The 26,736-nt window shown below is 35.3% G+C and overlaps 1 protein-coding gene across 1 annotated transcript in view; it reads right to left on the bottom strand.

Annotated features, from left to right (window-relative positions):
* Positions 1 to 26,736, bottom strand: part of CFTR (cystic fibrosis transmembrane conductance regulator (ATP-binding cassette sub-family C, member 7)) — a 189,001-nt gene that overhangs the window by 114,546 nt on the left and 47,719 nt on the right. Inside the window, exons 5-11 of the mRNA XM_008581074.1 lie at positions 19,553 to 19,768; positions 16,318 to 16,407; positions 15,304 to 15,467; positions 14,332 to 14,457; positions 9,843 to 10,089; positions 7,852 to 7,944; positions 1,386 to 1,568 (exon numbers count right to left, since the gene is read on the bottom strand). Coding sequence (XP_008579296.1) covers positions 1,386 to 1,568; positions 7,852 to 7,944; positions 9,843 to 10,089; positions 14,332 to 14,457; positions 15,304 to 15,467; positions 16,318 to 16,407; positions 19,553 to 19,768 — 1,119 coding nt within the window. The remainder of the gene's footprint in view (positions 1 to 1,385; positions 1,569 to 7,851; positions 7,945 to 9,842; positions 10,090 to 14,331; positions 14,458 to 15,303; positions 15,468 to 16,317; positions 16,408 to 19,552; positions 19,769 to 26,736) is intronic.

The following is a 26,736-nucleotide window of genomic DNA, read 5'->3' as shown; positions in this document are numbered from 1 at the left end:
AGAGGAAGGAAGGAAGGAGGGAGGGAGGGAGGGAGGGAGGGAGGGAAGGAGGAAGGAAGGGAGGAAGGAAAGAAAAAACCAGACCACAATAAAACATCGAACTTTCAGGAAAGAACACACCTATAGTTACTAAAGGTGAGAAAGGGAGAGGGGGAGGGGAATAAGCCAGGCACAGAAAAAGAAATACTGCATGTCTTCACTCATAAGTGGGAGGGAGGGAGGAAGGAAGGAAAGAGAGAGAGAGAGAGAGAAAGAAAAGAAAAAAGAAGGAAAGACAGACCGCAGTAAAACATTGAACTTTCAGAAGGAGAGAACAGACCTATAGTTACTAGAGGTGAGAAAGGGGGAGAGGGAAGAGGGTTAGGGAGTAACTGGGTAAGGGACACAAAGAATAATTACCATTTGTAATGATAAACATGTTAATAATATTGATTTGATCATCACATACTGTATACAAATACTGATGATAGTCATCTCTGTACCCCATAAATATGTATAATCAAAAATAAATAAATATATATCTATATTTTTAAATGAGAACAAAGACCTATTTTTGTAAACTTCCAAAGCAAATACCTGTTGCCCTTAGTAGCCCATTCCAATATCAGGAAGTCCTTTCTTATTTCTAATTTGATTCTTTCATGTCCTTTAAATTTATTTTCCCGATAGTTAAAAGATAACAAGTGCTTATAATTATCTGCATGATAGTTCATATCCTGGAAGATTATTATAAAGTCTTCTCTTCTCCTGACAATAAAATTTGATTCTTCAGCTCTTTTTCTTTTGAACCTGCTAGATTTTGTCAGATGTATCTCTAAGTATACTGGGTTCATAAGTTGTTCAGGGTGTGGAAGGCAGGCTGACCTCAGAATTAATTAACATTCCTATGTATTTCCTCAAAAAACTATACCCTCCATAATGTTTCCTCATAATATATGATAAGTGAGTCTGTGTCCATTCTTTAAAATTCTAATGTCAACAAAATGGAGATCTTTCACCTGTGTGGTTACTGAGGGAAAATCTAAACCATGAATTTCCTGGGCCAGCTCTGAATGTATGTCTGTGCTACAGACTGGTAAAAATGGATCGTTCATTTGTTCAATGAAGTTACTGAATGCCCACCATGTGCACGACACTGCACTGAATGCTTTGCAAAATATAATGACATAGAAGAAAAAGTCACTGGAAATAATATGAGAAAACAAAAAGCTGCATGAAATTATCAGTGGAACAATTTATATTATAAGGGACATTATATCCAAGCATTCTCTTAATACCCATGTAACAATTTCTCCAAAATACCTTCTTATACTGCAGACAAATTAGAAAAAAAAAAAAAGTGCATGCCAAATAAGTTCTTAATGATGAGGAATAAAAGAGACTACCTTGCCTGCTCCAGTAGATCCAGAAACTGCCAACAACTGTCCTCTTTCTATCCTGAAACTGATATCTTTCAGGACAGGAGTACCAAGATGTGAGAAGTTACTGAAGAAGAGGCTGTTATCACCATTGGATATTTCTCTAGAGTTATTATTCTGTTTTGCTTTCTTAAATAATTCCCCGAATCCCTGTAAAAAAAACACATTGAAAATAAAAGGTTTTTCAGATATTCTTATTAGATTTGTGTTTTATGTATGATTCATTTAAAAGACACATGGCACAACATCCATTATACTATATGAGCATTATTAATATTATAAAAAATATATAATTATACATCAGCACATGGTTTCTAAAGCACATGATCCAAAGCATTTGAAAATTCTAACCATAGTATTTAATTGAAACATAATTGCCCTTTCTTTGATCTTTGCCCATTATCAAATTAAATTAAATTAAAAATCGGATATGTGTGTGTACACATAAACACATACACCCAGACCCCTTCTATATAGACTGGGTACATAAACATTATTACTTAATCCTGAATGACTAAAGTCACATAACTAGTTGGTCACAAAGTAGAATTATAATGCAAATCTGACTTCTGTCATGCTGGTAGCACCTTCCTCTGAGAGCTCAATACATTTCTTTAGGTAATTATTGTTAAATTATTGTTAAATATAAATGTGAAGAGATTGCCAGGTGATTCAAATGAATTCATTTATACAAGAATTCCTGGGGAGAAGAAATTCCATCTTGAAAATTCCTTGCCTCTCTATTGCCCCCAAGGGAAGCTTAGGGTAGTGGTCTTCAAACCAAAGGAAACAGCCCTGAAGATTAAGCAGGAGGAAGATGGTACACCTACTTTCAAGGGAATCTATTTTCAGATCCTCAACATCCAAATGAAGCCTTTCCTAAAATTAACCTGCCTGAGAATTCGTCTGCTGTCTGTCATTTTTCCTCTCACAATTATCCTCCCCTCGTTTTACCCAGAAGAGACATCCTTCTCACCATGCAAGTGAGCACTAGTCTTACTATACCGAACTTTCCAGAGTATAAAAACCTCTGAGACTCAAACAAGGGAAACCATAAGGGAATGATTTTCTCCTGAAAAGAGGGTCCCATGAAAGTAAAGCAAGAATTACTGAAGGAGGCAGCATTTTATTTCGCCCAGATTCCAAACTTAAGACAATCTATGTGTCTCATCTATCTTAGAATTAAATTTCACAAATGAGTAGGGGGTTAAGATATTTTAATTGTTTAATTAACTTTATTTTTTAATAATCTAATAAATTAATTAACACAAATTATTTGTTATTTGTATTTTAAAGTAAAGTCACACTTTTTCTGATAGAAAGGAAGTTGTATTTAGCTGATTGGCTTGACAATGAGTACTGACTTCCTAAATTATTTTTCATAAATTGAACACACTGAAACTACAGCTCTAAAGTGTTGACAAAAAACCATCTAACATACTTAGATGATTTACAATAAACAGGAAATTAAATCCTTTGCCACCACTTAAACCTATGTTGAAAAATTATGTCAACTTGACAACCACTGTTTTGAGTTCTTATGATATGGGTGGTTGACATCCCCCTCAGTCATCAGACAAGTAAAACCAGAGCTTTTAAGGAGTGGACAATGAAAAGTCTTAAAAAATGAGAAAAATGCATTTGTTATTACTTAGACGTTTATCTAATAGATATTATTCAGCACCACCTCTGTATTACAGACCACTTCAAAAATCCCACATGGGAGAATGACACATGAAAAGATATTAATACCATAGTGTGCTTGGTGCAACAATTAAAAGTCACACCAAGTCCTATTGGAGTACATTTGAGAGAGCCAGCGACTCAGGCTTGATTAAATAAATGACATACGTGCTAGCTATGAAGGATGTAAGTGGGATTTCACAAGAACAAGAAATGTTTCTAGGTGTTCCAGGAAGATGGATCCATGTGCACAATGATTTAGGCTTAAAAAGAACAGAGTATGTCTCAGGAATAGTGAGTAGTTGGGTTAGATGTATATGGCAAAATGACAAAGGCTGTTAAAGGGCTCGGGTGTCATGCTTAGAAGTGGGACTTTTATCCAATAGGCATCTGGACCAATGGAAGCTTGCTGTCACTAATAACTTACATTTCTCATTACAAAAGACACTTATTTCAGAAAAATTGGAACACAGAAAAGCAGAAAGAAGGAAATAGAAATCACCTATAGTTGTACTACTGAGCAGTAACCTACCTTTAACATTTCAACTGATATTCCTCCACTCTTTTACACATATAAATATATAAATAAAAACGTATATATATATATATATATTTTATGTATATGTAAAATCATGTATGATTGTTTTAAACATTCATAAAAATTATATATGATGTTTGTGACTTGTTCTTCTAACATAATAAATTGTAAATGTTCACATACCATTAAACATTCTTTTTAACGTAGTTTTGTGCAAGATAATACCACAGAGAATGGATAAACTATAAACATTTCCGTATTAGTTGGTTTCCTTTTTAAAAAAATTCAATCAATAATTCTGTGATGCACAAAATTTGTTATAAATCTTGGGGCACATCCTTTTTTTGTGTGTTTTTTGCAGTATAAATTCCCACAAGTGGAATTCCCAGAGCAAAACATATAAAACTCTAAGTCTTTTGAAAAGTAGTTCCAGGGCCGGCCCGGTGGCGCACTGGATAGTGCGCCGCTTGGGAAGCGCGGCGGCACTCCCGCCCGAGGGTTCGGATCCCACATACGGACCGGTTCCCGCTCACTGGCTGAGCGAGGCGCGGGAGCAACACCAAGGGTTGCAATCCCATTGCCGGTCCCCGGTCCGGTACGGGGGCAACACTGAGGGTTGCGATCCGTTGCTGGACACGGAAAAAGACAAAAAAAAAAAAAAAGAAAAGTAGTTCCAAATTTTCCTCTAGTAATGTATGAAAATGTTAGTTTTCAGGAACCCTTGTCAACACTGTTGTTTTTTGGTTTGGGTTTGGTTTGTTTTGGTCTTTTTTTATATAGCTTTATATGTAAAAATGGAATCTCACTATTGATCTTATCTGTATTTATCTGATCCCTAGTAAGACTGAGCATTTTCTATTTCATATTTCTATTAACATTTTCTATTAACATGTTTATTGGCCCTCTGCAGTTGGGAGGGAATGGTTACAATATCCTTTGTCTTTATTCCAGCCTTTGTCTCATCTTCTCAACTAGCTGGGTTATGATCGACATGATGTCATTACAACATTCTGAGCTTCAGTTTCCTAAGTTGTTGAGGTCCTAAGTGAAAAATACATAAAATACATGAAAGCATACAGTAAAGTAATAGTCACTTCTTTTTTTTAGTAAGTGACAATATGGTGAATGAGCGAGAAGGGGCTTTGGAGACAAAGAAACCTAAGATGACATTTTAGCTCTGCCCTAGCTAGATGGGTACCTTTGTTCTAATTGCCTAAACTCTCTAAGCCTCAGCTTCCTAATACATAACTAGAAATTTTACCTACTCAAAGGTTTGGAGCAAGGGAGGAGTCATACACAACTCATCAGAAACTTGCCTCTTGGTTGATGCCCTCAAAGGAGATGGAGAATACGCAAGAACAAGCAGGTTTATAAAGTTTGGGGAGTGATGAACACGAAGTGCTCAAGCATGCGGGAAACTTGGAGAGACATGTATAAAGTTCACGAAAGAAACTGGGGACAGAGATTTGCATTGAGTGTCATCAGTACATTGATGTCAGTTGAGTCTGGGTGAAATCACCCAAAGAGGGCATGAAATGCTACAAGGAGGCTTGAGTGGGGACCCAGTAGCCCATCACCACTGAAGTGGCAGGCAGGGCAGACTTGGAAGTCATGGTCTAAAGCTAAAATAATCTGGAAAGAGTGATTCATGAAAGCTAAATTAAGTGATAAACTCCAGAAGAAAAGAACAGTTTTAATAGATTGGTGAGGGAAGAATAAAGACTGCAGTGTGTCAAAGTCCATAAAAGGTGAAGAAATGAAACAGGTTTGACAGTGAAGGGAAGGAGAGTAATAAGGTTTGGGGGATAATGTTGGGTGGGCAAAAGTCAGGGAAAAAAATTTAACATGACAATATTTAAATGTGAAAAGCAGTCAGTTGAAAAAAGATGTTGAAGCTTCTGCAGAGAGAATAATTTATGACCCCCTGTTCTGAGAAGATGAAGCAGGATACAGTATTTCAGACAAAGGCAGGAGGAAGCATGCATCTATTTCTTAGACAGGAAGGAAGGAGGGAAAGATCATTCCAAGGGTGAGGAGAGAAGTTGGGAGGCTGGCCAGTTAGTTCAGTTGGTTAGAGTACAGCCTTGTAACACCAAGGTCAAGGGTTCAGATCCCTGTACTGGCCAGTACCTCCTCCCACCCCACCCCCCAAAAAGAAAGAAGTTGGAAGCATTCATGCATGCTATTTTCTCTATGTAGGTATTGCAGAAGGCAAGGCTGTCTATTGGGGGTGAGTAAATCTGTGGAAAGCTTGTGGGTTTCATGAAAGTGGTAAAAATCTGAAATAGCTGTTAGAGATACGGTAAAGGAAATTAAGTAAAAACAAATCAAAGAATTTCTTAAGAAGGATTACAGGCCCGGTTCAGGTTGAAGCAGTAAGTGTATAAAACTTACAATTGACTAGAGTATATAATTTTCCCAGATATCACTTCCTTTTCCAAAGCTGATAAAGTGAATGTTTTGCAGGAAAAAATTCAGCAAAAAGAAAAGAATTGAGACTGCAGCTGGGAGAAGAGCTGAAATGATTGATATTGGAATAAGCAGAGGTTAAACCAGGAGGGGTCCAAAAGGGAGAACTGAAGCGACTAGAAATCTTAATGAAATTGAAAGGCAGTAAAGGTAGGATTAAAGGACTGAAAGAGCTAGAGGGTTAAGAAATTCTGGGCTGAGAAAGAAATTTCAGAGTGTGACATTACCCGAGTGGGGTAAGACTGGGTGCTAACAAAGCTCAGGTTATGACTAAGAGAGAGAGCTTCTGAAGAAGTCACTGGAAAACATAAGTTCTAAGGACAGTATTGAAAGGATCGTTCATGTGAATGTTGAAGTCTCTGATGGGAAGTTTAATAAGCACCACCATCCTGAGTAAATGCCATTAAAGAATTTCCGGAGTTTGATAGGTAACAGTCAAAGACAGGATGAAGAGAACACAGCCAGATGGAAGGTGAAAGGATTCCATACTGTGACATTTGGGTCCAAAATCCGGCTTTAGTCCTTGCCAGTTGTGTGAGCCGAGCCAAGTCCCTTAACTTTCCTAAGCTTCCGTTTTCTTATTGGTAAAATGGAAATACAAATCTTTTTGAGGTCATAGGAATGTTGTGAGGATTAAATGAGACAAAACATGTAAAGTGTTTACCCTAGTGCCTGGCATCTAGAAGGGCTCAAGCAGGCTACCTGTTTTATTAGATGGAGTAAGAGAGGATGTTTGCACCAGGGTAGAAAAACAAGAATCTGAAAGTAGTAGTGAAAATGTCAAACTTCATATTTTTCCTTCCTGCCTAGAAGGGCACTTGAAATTCCTAAAATCAAAGGAGTAAAATAAATCTCATCTACACACTTTTCTACAAAACAATTTTGTCAGGCAGATATGGAATTATTCTCTTACCTATATCTTAAAAAATGAAGTAAAATGAAGCCATGGTGATCAAGTTACTTATATAAATAAATCCAACTCAAAATATTGTAAAAGATTTAGAAATAGGACATTGGTTTTGTAACTTTTACATTTACTCAACCAATGTAAGCAACAAGAAACCTGAACTCAACAGGTGTTCTCAATAATCAAATATTGCTTCCATAGAGGCTGAAGACCATTGGTAATATTTTTGTCTGAGAAATATGAGAGAATTTTTAATAGTGAATGAAAATAAGTAAAAATAGCAGACAACAATACACTGGTATATCTCTCATACATCTTTTTGTTGACTGATGTATATGCAGAATATCAACCTGGAACTTGAGGTCAGAAAAGGTAATGTTTATTAAGGAGCCATTATGTAAGTGGTGCTCTGACGAATAATTTACCTAACTATCTGTAAGTCTTCACAACAAATTTGCAAGGTAAATATGAATAGTCCCCATTTTACGTATAGAAAGCTAGAGGCTCCCCAAAGTTATGTAGCTTGATTTAGTTTACATAGACAGTACATGGCAGAGCCAGGATTTAAACCCAGATCCAAAATTTAGGATCTATGTATTACTTTCTGACCTGTATGTGAAACAAATTATATGACTTAGAAATAAAGAGGCTTGTATACTGCATTTAATATTCCTGGGCCTCTACTTCTTAATCTCTAAAATAAGTAAAATGGGCCTCTTTCCAGTTCTACCAGTTATATCATCATTCTAACTTTATTTTCCATCAGGATGAAATCCAGATTCACAAAGAAGAAAATGCTTAAATGTTTAGAGAAAAACAATTAAAAAATTCCTGACCTCCTCCCAGAAGGCTGTTACAGTCTCCATCACTACTTCTGTAGTTGTTAAGTTATATTCCAACGTCTTATACTCTTGCTTTTGTAAGAAATCCTATTTATAAAAGAGCAAAAACATATTGCAAAATCAGAATAACATTAATATATTATTACATCTATTTTATACTCTATAGTGCTGCATCTTACATACGAATTTTAAGATTAAATTAGAAATTATTTCTTAATAAAATAATTTTATAAGTGTTCTAAAGTTAATGCCAAGAAGTAGGATTCATCATATTTGAAATATACTCTTTAAACATGTGATATTTTATAAAACTGTTGTCATACATTAGATTTTAACATACAACTGATTCTTCTTTGTACTATTACACCTTAACCTTAGAGATGAATTTATAAAGTATCCCTGAATGTGTCTCAATTCAACATTAGGACAGAGAGAAAATAAATGTCTTCATCTTTATAGAACCCTCTTTATTAGAGGCATCATTAACATCACTTCTCTGGGTTAAGTAAAGATATAAAGATTTGATATATCAGGTTTTAAGATATCTAACCGTGATTCTAAGAAGAGGGCTCTACTAGAGAGTCCAAGTCAGTTTTCCTAGGGAAGGTGAGAGCATAGGGAGGAATTGTGTCCATGCATCCTGAAGTCTTCACCACATGAATAACGAAAAAGCCTAGTCCCTGCCTCACTGCTTCCCTATTCTCTGCTCTTCTCCTTCTTTTGGTTTGTCTCATTTTCTCCCAGTTTTGGTTTTCCAGATCTGTTTCTCTGTCTCTGTGTTCCTGTTCAGTGACTCTCTCAGTCTCTGTGAAGTGCTCTTTCTGGGTCTATTTTTCTGTCTCTCTCTCTCTCTCCTTCTCTCTCATTTCTCCCACACCCAGCTGTGCTTGGGTTAACAGAGGACATAAAATTATTCCCAGAGCTACTATGATTCTAAGCTACATTCACCACCTTGTCTAAATAACAGATCTCAAACTCATTTATTCTCAAGTGTCAAACAGTGATATAATTAAGGATGAGGGCTGGGTAGAGATAGTGATGAACTGGATAGGGCAGGCTCTTGAGGGGAGAAGGGGGTGGGGATAGTTGTCACAGGCTGCCAGGAAGGAGGACTCAGTTTACTAGATATTACAATTTTTCAAAAGAGGCTGAAGACATGATTTTGTGTACACATAACATCTCCCAATTTTTAATTGCTGGCAACTAATCAATTTTTAAAATGTAAAGGTCAAACAAAACAGGTCTAGGAGCCAAAATTAGGTCCGTGGGCCACCATTCACAATGTCTGGCCTAAACTAAATAGTGGCAGAATCACCTAAAAATGCCTTCACCCTTCACTACTCATTTTTATTTCTGTCATTGTGATTTATTTTCTGGGTTAAATATTTAAATAATTATTTTTAAAGTATAATAAAGCATTTTATCTGCTTATTAATTACACAAAAGTTCATTCAATTAGCTTTGTATAAATTGAGTCTCATCACCTGAAGACTTTAGAACTTCTCAAAGCTGCTAGCTACATCAACATTGCTGGGATTTTAAAGTAATTAATGTGGCATAAAATGCCATTCTCATCTATCATACTGCTCAGGGAAATCGTAGGAAAAGTTTAAAGTGAACATTCCTAATATAAACTGCAAAGTTTTATAAATTCTTAGTGGAGGAAGTTTCTTTTTTAATCTTTTTGCCCATTTGCAAAGCTCATTAGAACCGATCTACTGACTGATTACTTGAATGAAATTCTCCAGAGTATAAAAACAATTTTCTGTAATTTCATTGACTTAAGAGAATCTCACAGGCCTTTATTTTATTTCACTAGCCTTTCATTACAAAGGTTCATTAGACCACATAGAGACATCAAGAGAGGAAATCCGATGCATTAAAAAGACCCAAGATCAAGGATTCATCTCTAGAGAGTTTGCCTACTAGAAAAATTCTAAATGTTTCAAGATCATAGTATATAATGCACAGTTATGGCACATTACCTGTATTTTGTTTATTGCTCCAAGAGAATCATACCATGTTTGTACAGCCCAGGGGAATTGCCGAGTAACCGCCATGCGCAGAACAATGCAGAATGAGATGGTTGTGAATATTTTTCGAAGGCCAATTCCTTTGATCAGTGCATAGGGAAGTACAGACAAAAACACCACAAAGAACCCTGAGAAGAAGAAGGCTGAACTATTGAAGTATCTCACATAGGCTGCTTTCCGGGTCAGTTTCAGTTCTGTTCTATAAAAAATAAATTAGTATAAGATTTGGAATGTTATTCTATTTCTCAAATATCAGGCATCTTCGTATGTAAAATCTGAACATGGGCTCTAGAGTCTTTCTGCCGGTGTTCTGATCCAGATTCCAACCTGTATTTGTTGTGTAACCTTGTACAAATTATTTAACCTCTCTGGGCCTCAGTTACCTTATCAAAAGGGAGACAGTAATGAATGTACCAATGTTTTGCAAATAATACCTGTAAATATTATTTTTAAATTATAATTAATAATTTCATTTATTATTAACATTTACATTATTTTTATATCTTTATTCTCTTCATTGTTAACTTGTATGATTAGTGAGACTGATAATTTTTTGTTGGTTGGTTGATTGGTGTTTTATGTAATTAAGTGTGGAAATGAGGATAATGTTGTAAGATTTATAAAGGAAAAAGACAATTCTGTGATTACCTAATGGATTGTTAACACTTAGAAATAGTAGCTTGGCTTTGAGGAACATTGAAAATAACATATAAGCCACAGAGGAGTGGTTCTCAAACCTTAGCATGTGTAAAAATCACCTGAAATACTTGTTAAAATGCAAGAGATACTGATTGAATGAGTCTGTAGTAGGTTTCCAGAATGTGTTTATAAAAAAGAACCCTAGTGATTTTGTTGCAGATGGTTCTTGAAAAATTATGAGTAGATACTATATCCTCTCTGTCTCTTCATTTCAGTGTTAATTGCAATCACATTACATTACATTTTTGATCTTCTAGTCTGAACTGCAAATGTGAATTGTTTTTTTTAACTCACATATATATATGAGGCTTAAATGGGCCAATAGGCAGAAAACAGGGAGTGCAGAGCCTAGTGAGAACAGAGGACGATGATGCCTTCAACCTCAGTCCCACTCTTCCAGGAGCCATGAAAATTGGAGTCACTTGTGATCCTCCCCATCCAGCTCTTATGTAGAGAAAGAGCAACAAATAGAGGGCTCAGGTGGGAGGGAGTAAGAGCTGAGCCATGGCTTCGTGCAGGTAGGAACCTGGCATTTGGGTGCTAGTTCCACACACTTGTATAAATCAGAAAAGCAATAGATTTAAGTCCAAAAAAAAAAAAAAGTAAACTTGAGCACACTGATGTGATTCACAGCCTAATGAGGTCTAATGTTTAGCTATTTCAGCAATTTGGCATTGAAGACAGTTTATGATTTTGGAATCTCACTTGGGTTTGAGTACTGGTTCTGCCAGTTACGGCTATGCTGTCTTAAGCAAGCCACCCTTCCTTCTGATTTTATAGAATCCAAATCTACAGAAGGGAAACATAGCACCTCTCTTGTGGAGTTGTCAAGATTAAATAGCAGCATGGCAGAGGGTCTAATAAGAATCTACAATTTGTGTCTTTTGTTAGAGTGAGCAGGGCGGAAGCCGTATTGGGACCTAAAACCATGAGCTTTAGGGGAAAAGGTGGGGGAGGGGACACAGTTTTTTTCTTAGCATGCCTTTTTCTGACTTCCTTATTTTCCAATGGTTATTTGATATTTTAAACCTTGGTTATGGGGCAAGATGACACTTTTTACATAAATGTGAAGTTGTTTTCCAGTCAGCCTGGAGCTACAGACATGCCACAAGACACTATCCAGACCCTGAAAAACCAAGGAAGACATCAATAAAGTTATGCTGATTCTACCCTGAAGCAGGATCCTAAGATAACAACAAGGATGGGAACAGAAACCAGATAGAGCCCTAGTGAGAAATTGTATCTGGCCCCTTACATGTGCCCCTCCCTCCTGCTTTTCATTTCCCGCATTCCATTCCCTTAACCCTCTCTTTAAAAACCCCTCAGTAAATCTGAGCCTTTGAGATAGTTTTAGTCTAGCCATTCTCTTTCAGGTTTACTGGAGAGATGGGTTAATCTAACATCTCTCCTCAGGTCACCAAATACTCCTGAATAAAATCTGACTTTTGCCAACCTTTGACTTTTGGGTTTGTTTGTTTTTTAATGTTTGTGGCAGGCATACAGACTTGGATTCAGTAACAAGATTTTGGTGAGCCTCAGCCAGGAGCTGGATGCCCTGGGGTAAGATTTTGGCAAGCCAAGCCAGGGTTTTTGTTTGGGGCAGGCAGCCGGACTTGGGTTTAGTAACACTGTCACCTCAACAGAAAAACGGAAAACATTGACCAGGTTGGTACCAATGGAATGATAGAAAACACTTCCCAAAAATGTTAACAACTTTGAAAAAATTGTTGCTGAACTATATCAAAAACAATTGAGAAAAATAAGAGGAAGCAATACTGCAAGAGTTATAGATCCAAGAACATTTATAAGAATCACCCAGAAAGCAGCACTCTCCATAATAAAATAATTTATGCTTTATGAGTCATAAAAATATTTTATAAGTTTCTTACTTAAAAAATTGAAAGTGACTTTACTATCAAAAAGCAATAAAAGAGTAGATTCTCAGGGAACTTTACATAGCCTTTTGCCCAGTTCAGCAGTGGCCCAGGCTGAGGTAGTCATTCCTTTGAGGTGCATCCTGCCAGGTTCTTCCACATCATTATACAAGTGTTTGTTCTCTTTAGTGGGAGCATTTCTTGTTTCCTCATATTTACGTCAGCACTTTCCAGCCTTTTCAGGTAACAATTTCATGCTAGATTATACAACTTACAACCAAACACTTGTCATTAGAATTGGTCAAACAGAAATGCAGAGTAGGAAGAATGAATTTCATCTTCTGAGGAACAGGGAAAAAAAAAACCCAAAAGTCAAAAAAAGTCAGCAACAAGCATGGCCTGGCCTAAGTTTATCCTGAGGCCTCAGAAAACTGGATCCTCTGATCACCTCCTCATTACCCTCGCTATACCTGTGTTTATAGGCATAAGAGTGAGGCACAGACAAGGATGGAGGAGCTCTCACTTGTTAATGAAAAACAACTTCTACCAACTGAACAATTCCCCAAGATCTTTAAGGATGTTTCTGGAAAGAAAATGACATTCCTTTTCCTGGATTTGTCTTGAAAGGCATAATAAAAACAGGTGACCAATAATGTTTGGAAAATAAATACTCTTTTACTCTTTCTATTTACATGGCATAGGACTTAACATTTCAGCATTTCTTTTGTTATTCCAATCACACACCTGCAGTTCAGAAACCATTGTCCACTGGACTCAGCAGCCTGAATTCCTAATAGCCCATATTCATACCATCCAAAAGTACATTTCTTTTTAAGTACATTTTCCCTTGTGAACCTATCAAGTGCTTTAAGTCCTGAAATCATTTGTCCCTTTAACACTATATCTACCCCCACTGAGCTTCCTAGAGCCTTTTTATGACTGCAGTTTGTAGAACATGGAACTCAACTAAAGAAAAATGGTCTTGTCGGTACAGAAATGTTCTAGTTTATATTTTGTCCAGAATTATCTTAGTAATCATATCTCAATCTGTGCTGTACTTTTTTTGCTGGATATAATCTTTACTAATCAGGGAAAGGTTATCTGAGGTAAAAGAATACTAGAGATTGATGCCAACTACTGATTCTATCTCAGGAGGTAGCTTCTGTTACTTGAACTGACTTCTCAAGTGGAGGGCTTATAGGAACACAATTTATGGATATTACCCTGTGCTATCATTCCTAAGTTAAGAAAGAACAAACAGTTCAAACAGATACAGGGTTTTTAATTTTTTTTTCACGAATCATAAGACACAAATTAAGTAAAATGTAATAACAGAGAATTTTTTATTTGGTTCAGAAGTTGTATACTCTAGCAGTTCCATTTAAGGTTTCCATCAGCCTCCAGCATCATAATCAATATTTTAATCAAATAAGTATATTAAGCAGCTATGAATACATGTAGGAGATTCTTTCATAAGGTATAAATATCCCTGTAGTGCAAAAAAATAACCACATAAAACTGACACCCCATGAGAATGACTTTACAAAGTTGGTTAATGGACCCAAAGAATAATTCTTTTTGTAATGATGAATATACTAATTATCCTGACTTTAGCATCACATATTGCACACAGGTATTGGTATTCAATTCTGTTCCCTACAAATATGCATGCATAATCAATTACGTTTCAATTAAAAAAAAAGGAAGAAAATGACTTTACACAATTAATGCATAAATGATATAACTTAACATAATTGTTTCATTTTCAGAAACTTCAAATATGAGTTGAAAGTCCAGTGTGACAGACTCATTTTTTAAATATTAAAGATAAAATTGCAAACAATATTGAAATTATTAGAACAACTTACTGTCTCAGGTTTTCAATCATTTTTTCCATTGCTTCCTCCCAGCAATATGCCTTAACAGATTGGATATTTTCAATCATTTCTGAGGTGATCACAAGTCTTTCATTGATCTTTCCACCTCTCTTATCTCTGTAAATCAATCAATCAAATAGTAAAAACAAGTCAAATTATCCACTAAGAACTCCTCAAGCTTTTAAGAAAAGTCACATTTGTTTTACAAAACAGATGGGCATTTATTTTATTATCAAATATGTGGTAACAAAAGTAATAGCTACCTACCATTTAGTAAATGACTACTATTTAGTAAATGCTGAAGACACTGTATTAGACTCATTCTATACAATATCCCTAATTTTTATGTCAGTCTATGAGAGGTTATCTCCATTATGAATTTATATCTCGGTATGAATGGTTATCCCCATATTAAAGATTTTAAAAAAAACAGAGACTCTGAAGTGAAATAGCTTGACTAAAGTCACATAACCAGTAAGTGTGCAATCTGGGATTTAATCAAAGAGCTATCTGACACCAAAATTTATACACTTCCTGTCATACTCTAGCTGACATACTCTAGAAGACTTCTACCATAAGCAGTGACTGCTATTACTGATTCCTTCTATAATGAGATGTAATTAAGATTCTGGTGTTATGATCTATGAACCAGAGTAGGAAAAGCCTGTAAACTCTACAGAAAATTTATACATTTCCTACAACTCACATAAATGTTTCATACATTTTTACCTAAATTTTATAATCTGTAAAAATGAACTGAATTTTAACATATTTATAAAGATATTCTACAGATTGACAAGCAAAAAATGTCCCATTGAATAGGAAGTATTATTTACACCATTAAAATAATTCCTTTTTAATGATACCCAGTAGATTATAGTTCAGTGCATATTGGTTATACTAGAGTGGGCTTTTTGAAAACCAGGTTTAAAACCCTTTCAAGCTATGAAAACAGATTTCTACCTGTACTTCATCATCATTCTCCCTAGTCCAGCTTGACAAAGGGCGAGGACTATCAGTAAACCAAGTCCACAGAAGGCAAAGGCCTGTAACAAGTCCCATATCAGCCCCATGAGGAGCGTCACTTGTAAAGGAACGATCCACACAAAATGGGCCAGTGCAAGTCCCTGGAAAATAAAAGCACAGTAAAAACAAGTGGCATTTTATCCTCCACACCCCAAAACAATTACATGTGAAGGAAAAGAAGCACAGAGAGCCTATAAAATCAAATCCTTCATGGTTCTGAGGTACTTGTTACATGGAGCACATAGCAATGTGCTTAAACATTCTACACAGACACTGGGTTTGCCCAAGGAACAAATTCCAAGAGACTGCATTTTTAATCAGTGGAATCGAGACTGTATGTCTTAATATCATATGCAGAATTTATTTTAAATAACTCCCTTTTGGACAAAGCAAGAGCCATAGTATAGAACATGACAGAACAAAGGACTCTCCCTAGAGGCTCAATCCACACAACTGCACAACTCTATCATCTGACTGAGATATTCAGAATAAATATATGCTCAATTCAACAGTAATTTTTTTAGCACCTGCTGTGGGTTTAATGCTATGTTAAGAACTGGAAATGCAAAGATAAATAAAACACATTGTCTGTCCTCAAGGGCTTTGAATTTGTCTCATAAGATGGCACAAAACAAGAATTGCTCAGAGTATCATATTTAGCCAAAGTAAATAGCCTATTTAAAGTATTAAAAGGAAGCAAGGTTTGACAGGGATTGTTTCGAAAATCGTATTAACAGCAAGCTGAGGTGCCTTTTAGTTGGGCAGTTCTAACAGACCCCAGAATGGCACTATGCTACACAATTTAGCTTTCTCAGTTTCCAGAAATAGGGAAGGCAAGAATGAGTAAGATTTAACCACTTATTATGGTTATCTGACCCAGGAAAACTTCACCTTCACGCTTGTATGATTTATGACAGTAATGCATAAAAGATTAAATCAATAGGTACATACTTCATCAAATTTGTTCAGGTTGTTGGAAAGGAGACTAACAAGTTGTCCAATACTTATTTTATCTAGAACACGGCTTGACAGCTTTAAAGTCTAAAAGAAAAATGGGAAGTTAGATGATGTCGACAAACAAAAGACATATGTATAAGTAACATAATATAGCTGAGGAATTAGGTTACTATGTATGCATTTTTAAGTAAAGGTAATAAAAATTATTTTATGTTCATCTAGCTTAGTATCTTCTCAGATTTATAAATATTTTTCTTAACAGCAAATATTATATTGGCATGCCGCTAGCTGTTTTATTTTTCACCATCTAGAGAGTAATAACTATTTTTTCTCCTCCACAATGGGAATGATACTATACTTAAATATCCATTTATATTGTGTGGGGTTTTCTTTGCTTTTGTTTCAAAAGATAGCACCAAAAGACCGTGAAATTTGAGGTTTAAACCTTGGCCTTAAATTTTTCAGGAAGTCCTATATTAATTCGTTTGAATAAAATTACTGTTAAAGTCAATAGAAATATATTATGAATCATTAATAATTTTGTGAAGGATTATATTAGAAATACAAAAACCTGTAAATTTCATAAATAAAAAAATGTAAATTAGTTAAGTAAATAAATTGATTTTATCTACTTCTCTATTAATTTAATTAATTAAAATTAAGTAGATAAATTAATTATAATTATGAAAGATCACAGTCATACTTTGCCTGTAAAACTGAATAAGAATTGATTTGCTATTAGATGGCTTTGATTGGAAAGTACCCATCTAAAATTTGTTTCAATTAAATCCCTCACATATTTGTTGAGCATTTAGTAGATGCAAATCACTATACTCAATGCTTCAAGGATTATTATTAAAATTTATTAAAACAAAATTTTTGCCTCAAGGCAACCTATACATAAATAACTAAATATAATATGATAAAGAACTAAGGGAAGTAGAAACTAATGGGGTGGTTAAGAGGAAGTTCACACTTCTTGTTAGAAAAATCTGGAAAGATTTTATTGAGAAGTTAGAATTAGAGCGGGGTCTAGAATAATGAAGTGTTCAGATAAGCAGAGATGAAAAAGAAATCAAGATGGTTAATTTCAAAACATTATCAGAGCAAAAAAGGGAGAAAACCCATTGAGCTGAATTACGCATGACTTGGTAACAGACTCTCGGGTAACCCTGAGTTCTGCACAGGGCTTTACACCAAGCTATGCACACAGTAAGCACTCGAATATTTGTCAATTTACTTATTTCTGTGTTCTTCAAATTCAGAGGCAACTCAATTTTGCTTGCATTTAAATCCATTATTTAAAGTAAATGTATCATAGTTGCAGAATTTGGAACAAAGGAAATAGTGTTTTATTACAAAATTTGGAACATTGTAGGAAGGGTCTTATGTGTCCTTGCCAAGGGGATGAAACAGGTCAGACATGGGAAAGAATGAGATCTGGGAAGAGCCAAGACAAGGCTCACTTTAGGGACCAAACCAAAACCACAGGGAGATGCAATTACATTCTTTGGTGATGACGTCAATGGAGGCCAATAAACGTGGCTAGAGAGATAGAGCAAACTGGGTACAAACGCAGATATTCAACACTGAGAAAGAAAGACAAAATACAATGGCATCTAACTTTTCATTAATGTGTCCTGGATCTGAAAGCATACATATCGCAGTATTTGTGCCAAATGTTCCATATGGCCTTGTTTATGAACTAACCTACTCTTATTTGATTTCTCATCTCCTTTAGCCCAGAGCATGCATCTCTCTTCCCATGTAACAGTCTACCTCACGGCTGATATTCCAGTGCTTACTTCATTTTCCCTAATGGTTGGAAATCTCTCCACTTCAGAGATTGTGATTTACCTATTGTACAAATTTTGAAGCTGTTTTTGCACTGTACTTTTTTTGTACTTTCATTCTGTATTTTTTAGGGCTTAGTTTCCTTATCCATAAAATAGGGAAAATAATACCTACCTTATGGAGTTGTAGGGAAGATCAAATAGATAGTATACCTAAATCACTTGGAAGCTTGTCACGCACATCCTTAGGTATAATCATTATGATGAGAAGCACTTTTTATAAATATTTATTAAACTGAATTCAACCTCCTCTGACATGCAAGCTGTGTAGATTCTCCATTCCAAATAAAACCTAGTAATTTCTTCACTTTTGTAAAATTTTGGATCAAAATACAATTTTTATTGATTTATCACCCATGTTTTTCTGGTACTTCGGAACTGATGAGATTGCAGCTGAGGTGATTTGATTAAACTGTGGACTCCATTTTTTCCCTCTGCCTCTATAAAAGCCTTTTTTGAACAATGAAGTAAGTGTGGCTATTAAGGTTTTACAATACAATTGACCTTGTGTGTATATCATGGAACTGTTACGGACTATTTACTAGAGGTGAATTTCAGATCTATGCACTGTATAAGTATATAAAGTTTTTATACTGGGGAAAGAAAAAAGAGAAAAGGTATAAAGTACACCCAAATGATTCAACTAAAACAGCATTCTATAATGACTTGGTCCATCCAAGCAGCTACACGTGGTATTGAATCAAGTCATTAAAATGATCTTAAAAAGTGTTTGTAAGGCAGCTAACTGTTACTTTGAATTCACCTAAATCATGCTTCAGCAACTTGGGCTTTTGTCTGAAAATACACACAGACAGAGTAGGTTCATATTGTATTAATGCATGTGCTCTTCCAAAAACTTTAAATATGCATGATTCACAGGATGACAAAAATCTAACTCAAAATAAGGTAGTGGATACCACCACTTGTGACAAGTTAACTAGTTGTGGAAACTTCTATTGTTTGGGTTATCATTTAACAATTACATATCATACTGTCATTATTGAACATAAAAATACATGGCATTTTACCATAAGATGACATTTTGTCAATGACTTTTATGCAGACTGTGCAAGTTATTTTAATGGGGAACTATGGATTCCAGAGAAATGATGACATGACTAGTGAAAAAAAAAAACAAAAATGAAACCCAATATAGACAGTTTACAGAAGGTGCTCAATAATTATGAGTTGAAGTAAATTGAATTATTAATGAAAATTTAAAACATTAACTATTCTTGCCACTTATTTCATAGGCATATGAAATTAAATTCAGCATTTATCCCTTACTTGTACCAGCTCACTACCTAATTCATGACATTTAAAACATGTACCATAGAGAATATTTGTACCATGGGGATTGTGCAAAGAAATATTACCTTCTTATAAATCAAACTAAACATAGCTATTCTCATCTGCATTCCAATGTGATGAAGGCCAAAAATGGCTGGATGTAGCAGCAGTGTCCTCACGATAAAGAGAAGGCATAAGCCTATGCCTAGGTAAATCGCGATGGAGCGTTCCACTTTGTTATCGGGATCATAGGAAGCTATGATTCTTCCCAGTAAGAGAGGCTGTACTGCTTTGGTGACTTCCTGCAGAAGGGGAAAAACAGAGAAATTAAATTTCACTTCCCTCTCTTATAATGCTCTTATAAATTCTCTTATAAATGCTCTTATAAAATGCTCTTATAATTTCAACACAACAAGCTTCATTGTTAGAGGAGAACTTAAAATGGGCTTACATAGAGGGTCACACCATATACCAAACTCCTGATATCCTGATACTTTACAATGAGATTTGATTTTTGGTTGTCACAAAAGTCATTTGGAGGCAAGTTTATGTATAAGGTATTTTTTTTTTTTTGTCTTTTTGTCTTTTTTCGTGACTGGCAATGCATCACAACCCTCAGTGTCGCGCCCGTACCGGACCCTCAGTGTCGCGCCCGGTCGTGTCGCGCCCGTACCAGACCGGGACTGGCAACAGGATCGCAACCCTCGGTGTTGCCCCCGCTCCTCGCTCAGCCAGTGAGCGGCCGGTCTGTATGTGGGATCCGAACCCTCGGCAGGAGCGCTGCCGCACTTCCCAAGCAGCGCACTGTAGCAGTGCGCCACCGGGCCGGCCCAAAGTATAAGGTATTTTTAACTAAAAAGTGAATAGTGGCCATAAAGCAAAGATGTAGTTTCTAAAATGGTTTGTTAATTAGTAACATCTACATAGTACTTAACAGTTTCTAAAATATTCCCCATTTGATTTCAAAACAACTTTCAGAGTCAGAGTAGGCATTATTATTTTCACTTTGCAGATGAAGAAACTGAGGTCAAAGAAACCAAGTGACTTGATGTAATTTCCAAATATAACTTTCAAAAGCGTTTTGAGCAATAGCATTATTTTCAGAATGAATATAGCTTTTCAAGGCATATAAAGCAGAGCTGGCAACAGGAGGCAGGAGCATGCCAGCACTAGTGATGGTTAAAGTCAGCCACTTCCAGTGCCATTCCCTTCCCAGTGTGGAATACATATGCACTTCAGTGAAGGAGTCTGCCAGGGGACTCAACCTGACGCCAGTTTCCAATGACTCATCATCTTGTGTCAATGAAGGAGGATGGAAGTTGTGTTTCCCAAATCTACCTCATTAGGGTCCTCATTCGACTACTAAGCCAAATTGTCCATCAAATTCATTACCTCTTCTCCTGAATATATAAAGGAATAGATTTGAACCCCAAGGTTTGAACCCAGGAGGTCTAACTCTTACTCTTCTTGCTAAATTGATTTCAATGGGGGAAAGACACATAATCCCCCATTTTCTTTTATAATGACCTAGAGAAATGGAGATCTGAGGTTAAACCCTACAAGGAAATGATGTTATGCCAATTGGTTCCATTTCCAATGTGCATTTCCAAGCCTGACTGCCCCCTCCCCCAAGTATTGCTCAGAATTACTCTGCCTCACCCCTTAATTTGCTTTTTTTCCATTTTCTACAATGTTTTTTCTAAATCTCAAGTGCCCAGTACCATCAGCCCCCTCATTCTCATAGAAGACATGTTTTCTACATCAACTTCATCCCCACAAAGAATCTTAACCTATATAGCTGTCATTGATTGACCACTGGCTTTGTGTAGCTGTTCATTCTGTACTTTATATGCAATACTTCAGTTCAAATTAATTGCATAGACCAAGCTCTGAATGTAAGAAAACATTCAAACCTCTAAAAAAGTTTCTGAACTAATCAAAAACATGGAATATTATCGTTCTCTCATCTTATACAGCCATATATTCAATATGAGTTTGAATTATAGCAAAGAGCAGGTGCTGAAAAGAAAATTGCTAATCTCCTACCCAGATCTAATATGTTAACAGTCTGTCATATCCACTGAAGATCACTTGTTTTTTAAAAAGTAAATAACGCACAAATTACTATTTAGTGTGTATCATTCTATGCATGCTGTGTACTTTTATTACATAGGTATGCATTTTTATAATATATACATAATTGGTTTTGAGGTTTAAATGGCATTATACTCTGCCTTTTGCAACTTTTTTTTAACTTAACACTGTGTTTCTGATGTTTACTCCCACTGATACTTGTATAGCTACCTCATTTATTCTAAGTGTTGTTTAACATACCATCCTGTGAATAAATCAGGTTATTTGTCCACTGCCCTACGTTGGGGCAGTTGTGTTGTTTCCACTGCTAAGCTGTTACAATCAGTGCAAGTGCCACCCTGGCTTTCTGTATAAAGTTTCATATGTACATGCCAAACTTTTTGTATAGTAGATCATTTTATTTCAAAAAACTCCTTATAGTAAGAAAATATACAGTTAAGTCTTGGATGTAAAATTATATATATATAAACATATCAGCACTCCAAATATAATTTTATAATGTGTTACATCCTCAAAATTATTTTTAGATCAATATTTTATCTTAGAATTTTTCTATATTTATATGTTGTTTTTCATAGACAAATGTCAATACCACATTTACTTTGATTCATTTTTGCATTAGGAGTGAGTTTGCACTTGGCCAAAATGCTCTCCTGAGTTGCAGTCAAGGGCACTGGATTTGCATGTGCTACATATGCTGGAAGTATCTTGTGTGGCCATGAATCACAGAGCAAGGAGCATTGATGTTTACTACGCCTACCAGATAAAGGATCACTTCTTGTTCATTGTAAGACAATAACTGGAAGGGCATGAACTGTGACCACTGCTCATGAAGTCAATTGCTTATATCATGATTAGCATAAACATCTTTTCCCCTTTTACAGAATTCATTTAGAGAGAGAAAGAGAGAGAGAGACTCCTAATAGAAAGTGTATCAAAGAATACAGAACCACTGATAAAACACCACATTGCAAAAAAAGTATGAAAATATTTTCAAGGAGTAATTTCTGTCTACAGAATGCTAAAAAGAGCATTCTAAGAAAAAAGAGAAATATTTTAGCAATTTGAGCTGTAGCCCAGAATTTTTAGAGTTAGAAATATACAGGCTTTTTAAAGAAATATACATCAGTTTTTTTCCTGTTGAATAATTTGAACTAAATCCCTTGGCATTGAATCTCCACTACATTTTTCCAAAATCTGTCATCTATATTACAATAGACTTATTTGCTGAATTATTGTTCAGTTGCAATTTATAACAAAACAATTAAAATTTGTATTAATCTGAATGGAATGCCTATTTTAAATATTGTTATCACTTAGATAGTTAATTGTTATCTTGTCTTAACCAAAAGAGGACATACTCATCGTTTGAATGACAGTGGCTCTTTCACAAGGATATTAGTAGTATTACTCTGGGAGGGAATATATTCAAAGAATAAAACAGTTCATTTTTTATAGAGGAAATTGCAATAATAGAACAAACTGCAAATAGCAAACCAACATAAACCTCACCACCACATAGAGCTGTTACCATTCAAGGACAAAATCAGCACTTCAACCCCTCCCTCCCCTTCTATAGTTTTTCGTAATCTGTTTTAAGCAGCATGTTTTTAAATATTTACAATAGAACCATTTACACATATCACCTGACTTCTTTTTATTTGGAAAAGAAAACAATGGTAACTGACACCCAGCTTAATCTATGAAGCGAGTGCAGTCCTTTACAAAAATCTGGAATGAATGGGAGAAACACAGTTCTGTAATCTTGGTACATGAAAAGCTGTGTGTTCTCTATTGCTCGGACTATTTCCTGAGACACAGGAAATTTCCTGATTTGCTGCCACATGGAATAGTACAAGCAAACTGTGGCTTGCCTGTAATGAGGAGGAATGTAAAATTATTTGAATATTCAATAAAATATTTTATCCCTTCTTATCAGACACAAATCAAAATGGAATTCATTTATTGGTACTCTTAGATCATAGAAGAAATTGGATATCAACTTAAATTTAGGCCAGCATGATGGCGAAATAAACACTGAATTCAGAGTGATGAAACCCAAGTTCTTATCTCAGCATGTTGCCTACACTCTCTGTGCCACCTTAGTCACCTCCCTTCTCTGGATAGATTTCTACACTGAAGAAAACTGAGAGATGTATTAAACTGATCCTGAAGTCCCCTCCAGTGCTAACATCTCTCATTACATGATCTGAGTCTGTAGAGTCCCATGGCAGAGGCCAAGGATTCCTTGGGAAATTGTCCTGGCCCATGTCCTGCCATGACTATGGAAGTTTTCTACTCAAAGGGATGCAGGTCTGAATACTGTGAGTTCAGAAGACCTTCTGGATAGAGGGGGTCAGGTTAGAAAACAGCTGAAGTGATTGCATTCCTGGTGGGAATAATCTTGAGTCTCAATTTAGATCAGCCTCCCAGGGAAGATTTGGATGCCTAAAATACATCTTATGAGATATAAGTATATCTGGTCTCTCACAGGATCTTCCAGACAAAAGCTCAAAGTTACTATGGATGAGTGTAAAACCTTCCACCATTTCTGTTCTACCTGCATACCTGGGACAGGGTCAGATGTTTCTGGAGACAGGGGAGTCTGCTTTTGCTAGATATTCAAACTATGAAGGAAATTTCGGTCCAGTAAAAAACTGGACACAGGCCTGCAATTACATTAAATAGATTAACCCCAAGATAACTTTACTTTAAAAATTACAGTTCCAAGGCCAAAACATAGTTGTTTCTAATATAAGTAAAATGATTGGTTCAAGAACTTCTAAGGTTACATTGTTTTCTATTGTGTGTGGTCACTTAGTAAAATCATTATGATCATCTCCACTTGTTTTAAATATAGTTTATAGTCTTTATCCCAGGAATAATTGATAAACTAAGTAATAGAATACCAAGAAGAACCTATGATTAATTCAATAACAACTGAAAAGGAAACTGATAAAACTTCAGTATGTTTCTAATAACTTGATAGATTCGAAAATAAAGGTACTTGTCAACCTGAGAAAGAATTTCTCCCTCAACACAACAATCAACACCATAATTAAAAAAATTCTAGAAGCATTAACCTTTAGAGGCAGAAAACAAGAAGAATACTGGCTATTACTACCATTTAAAATTTTTCTGGAACATCTAGCTAATGCAACTCAATAAGAAAAAATGACTAATGCATGAATATTAGAAAGAAGCAGCAAAAAGTATTATCAGCATAGAATGTGATTGTCTATATAACAAAGATGTCTTTGTTAAGTGAATCAAGAGTCTGAGAGGTAGGAGTTTAAAAATAACTATACTAAGGACTGGCTAGTTAGCTCAGTTGGTTAGAGTGCAGTGTCATAACACCAAGGTCAAGGCTTTGAATCCACATACTGGCCAGTTGCAAAGAAAAAAAACTATACTAAGAAAATAGATTCCTATATACTAAACATTATAATTAATCAAATAAGTATCCCATTCATAGTAGCAATATAAAAAAGATACATTGTAATACCAATAAGATACATATATCTTTATTTACCAATAAGATATGAGGGTGCTTCAAAAGTTAATGAAAAGATTTTTATTATCTTTCAATTCTACTTTTCCATGAACTTTTTGAAGTACCCTCATACATATTTAAGATATATAATATATCTCTTAAAATATACATTTACAAACCATTATTGGGACATAATTTGAAAGTCTCAAATAAATGAGAGACTTAAAACCTTAAAAAAAAATATTTAAATACTGGAAAGATTACATTCTCCCCCAAGTTATTCTATAAGATTAATGTAGTCTTCATCAAAATTCCACATATATTTTTTGGAAGTGAACTTTTAGCACCATAAGTGCAAGGACCATTTACCTTAATTTCTGCAACAATTCTAACACCATGCACAATACCTATCATGGAGCAGCCACTCAACAAATATTTCTTGAATCAATGGTAAATGATTCTAAATTTCATTTGGAAAAAAATTAGACTAATAAAAACATTTGAGGAATAAGAATAATGTGTGTGAGAGGGTTTACATTACTGCATATAAATCATAAAGCCATAATAATATGTGGCATGACAAAGAAATAAACTGATTTATCTGGAAAGTCCAGGAAAAGGTCCAAGCACATGTAATAATTTAATAAATAATAAAATTATGACATTTTAATTCAGTGAAGAAAGGGCAGATAATGCTATAAATGATAGAAAAAGTGAAGACATGTCTTTTAAAAATTAAATTTCTATTTCATACATACATCAAAATGAATTCCAAATGGATTAGCTATTTAAATATAAAAAATCCAATAATAAAAACATAGATATGTGCTTGCATAACATTTGGGTGGGTAGGGTCTTTATAAAAGTATGATACCAGAAAACAAAGAAAAATATGCATAGATTTAGCAGCAAATTTTTTAAAAATTAAAACTTCTGTTTGTTAAAAAATAAACAAAAACTCACTGGAAACAAAATGAGCTGAATGACAGGCTGAGGAAAATATTCTCTCATTTATCCATAAGAATACACCAAAATAAAAATAGACAACATGAAAAGGCAGTTCACACACACACAAAGAAAAATAAATGCACAATTAATACATAAAAATAGCTTTAACTCACTAGGAACCAAAAGTAATTCAAATAAAATAATAGTGTAGGGCCGGCCTGGTGGCGCACTGCTACAGTGTGCCGCTTGGGAGCGCAGCGGCGCTCCCGCCGAGGGTTCGGATCCCACATATAGACCGGCCGCTCACTGGCTGAGCGAGGTGAGGGCGCAACACTGAGGGTTGCGATCCCGTTGCCGGTCCCGGTCCGGTACGGGCGCGACACTGAGGGTTGCGATCCGTTGCCGGTCACGAAAAAAGACAAAAAGGAAAAAAAAATAATAATAATAATAATAGTGTACTCTTTTTCACTTAGCAATTTGAAAACATTTTTAAATGATAATATCTATTGTTAATAAGGACTGAATTTTTATACTTTAGTACCAGGAAAGTAAATTAGTACATCTTTTCTGGAAGGTAATTTATTTGCATTTGTGCACTTAAGTAGGGAGTAGAAAATGTGCTAAGATTTAGCTTTTAAAGGGATATGTATTGAAGAACTATTTACAGTCATGAAAAAATGAAGGCAATCTACATTTTCAACTATGAGAAAGTGATTAAATGAATTACAGTACAGC

The sequence above is a fragment of the Galeopterus variegatus genome, unplaced genomic scaffold, assembly GCF_000696425.1.
Source record: "Galeopterus variegatus unplaced genomic scaffold, G_variegatus-3.0.2 Scaffold89, whole genome shotgun sequence".
In the NCBI taxonomy this organism is placed as follows: Eukaryota; Metazoa; Chordata; class Mammalia; order Dermoptera; family Cynocephalidae; genus Galeopterus; species Galeopterus variegatus.
Note: the sequence above shows the minus strand (reverse complement) of the source record. Positions and strands in the feature narration are given on the sequence as shown.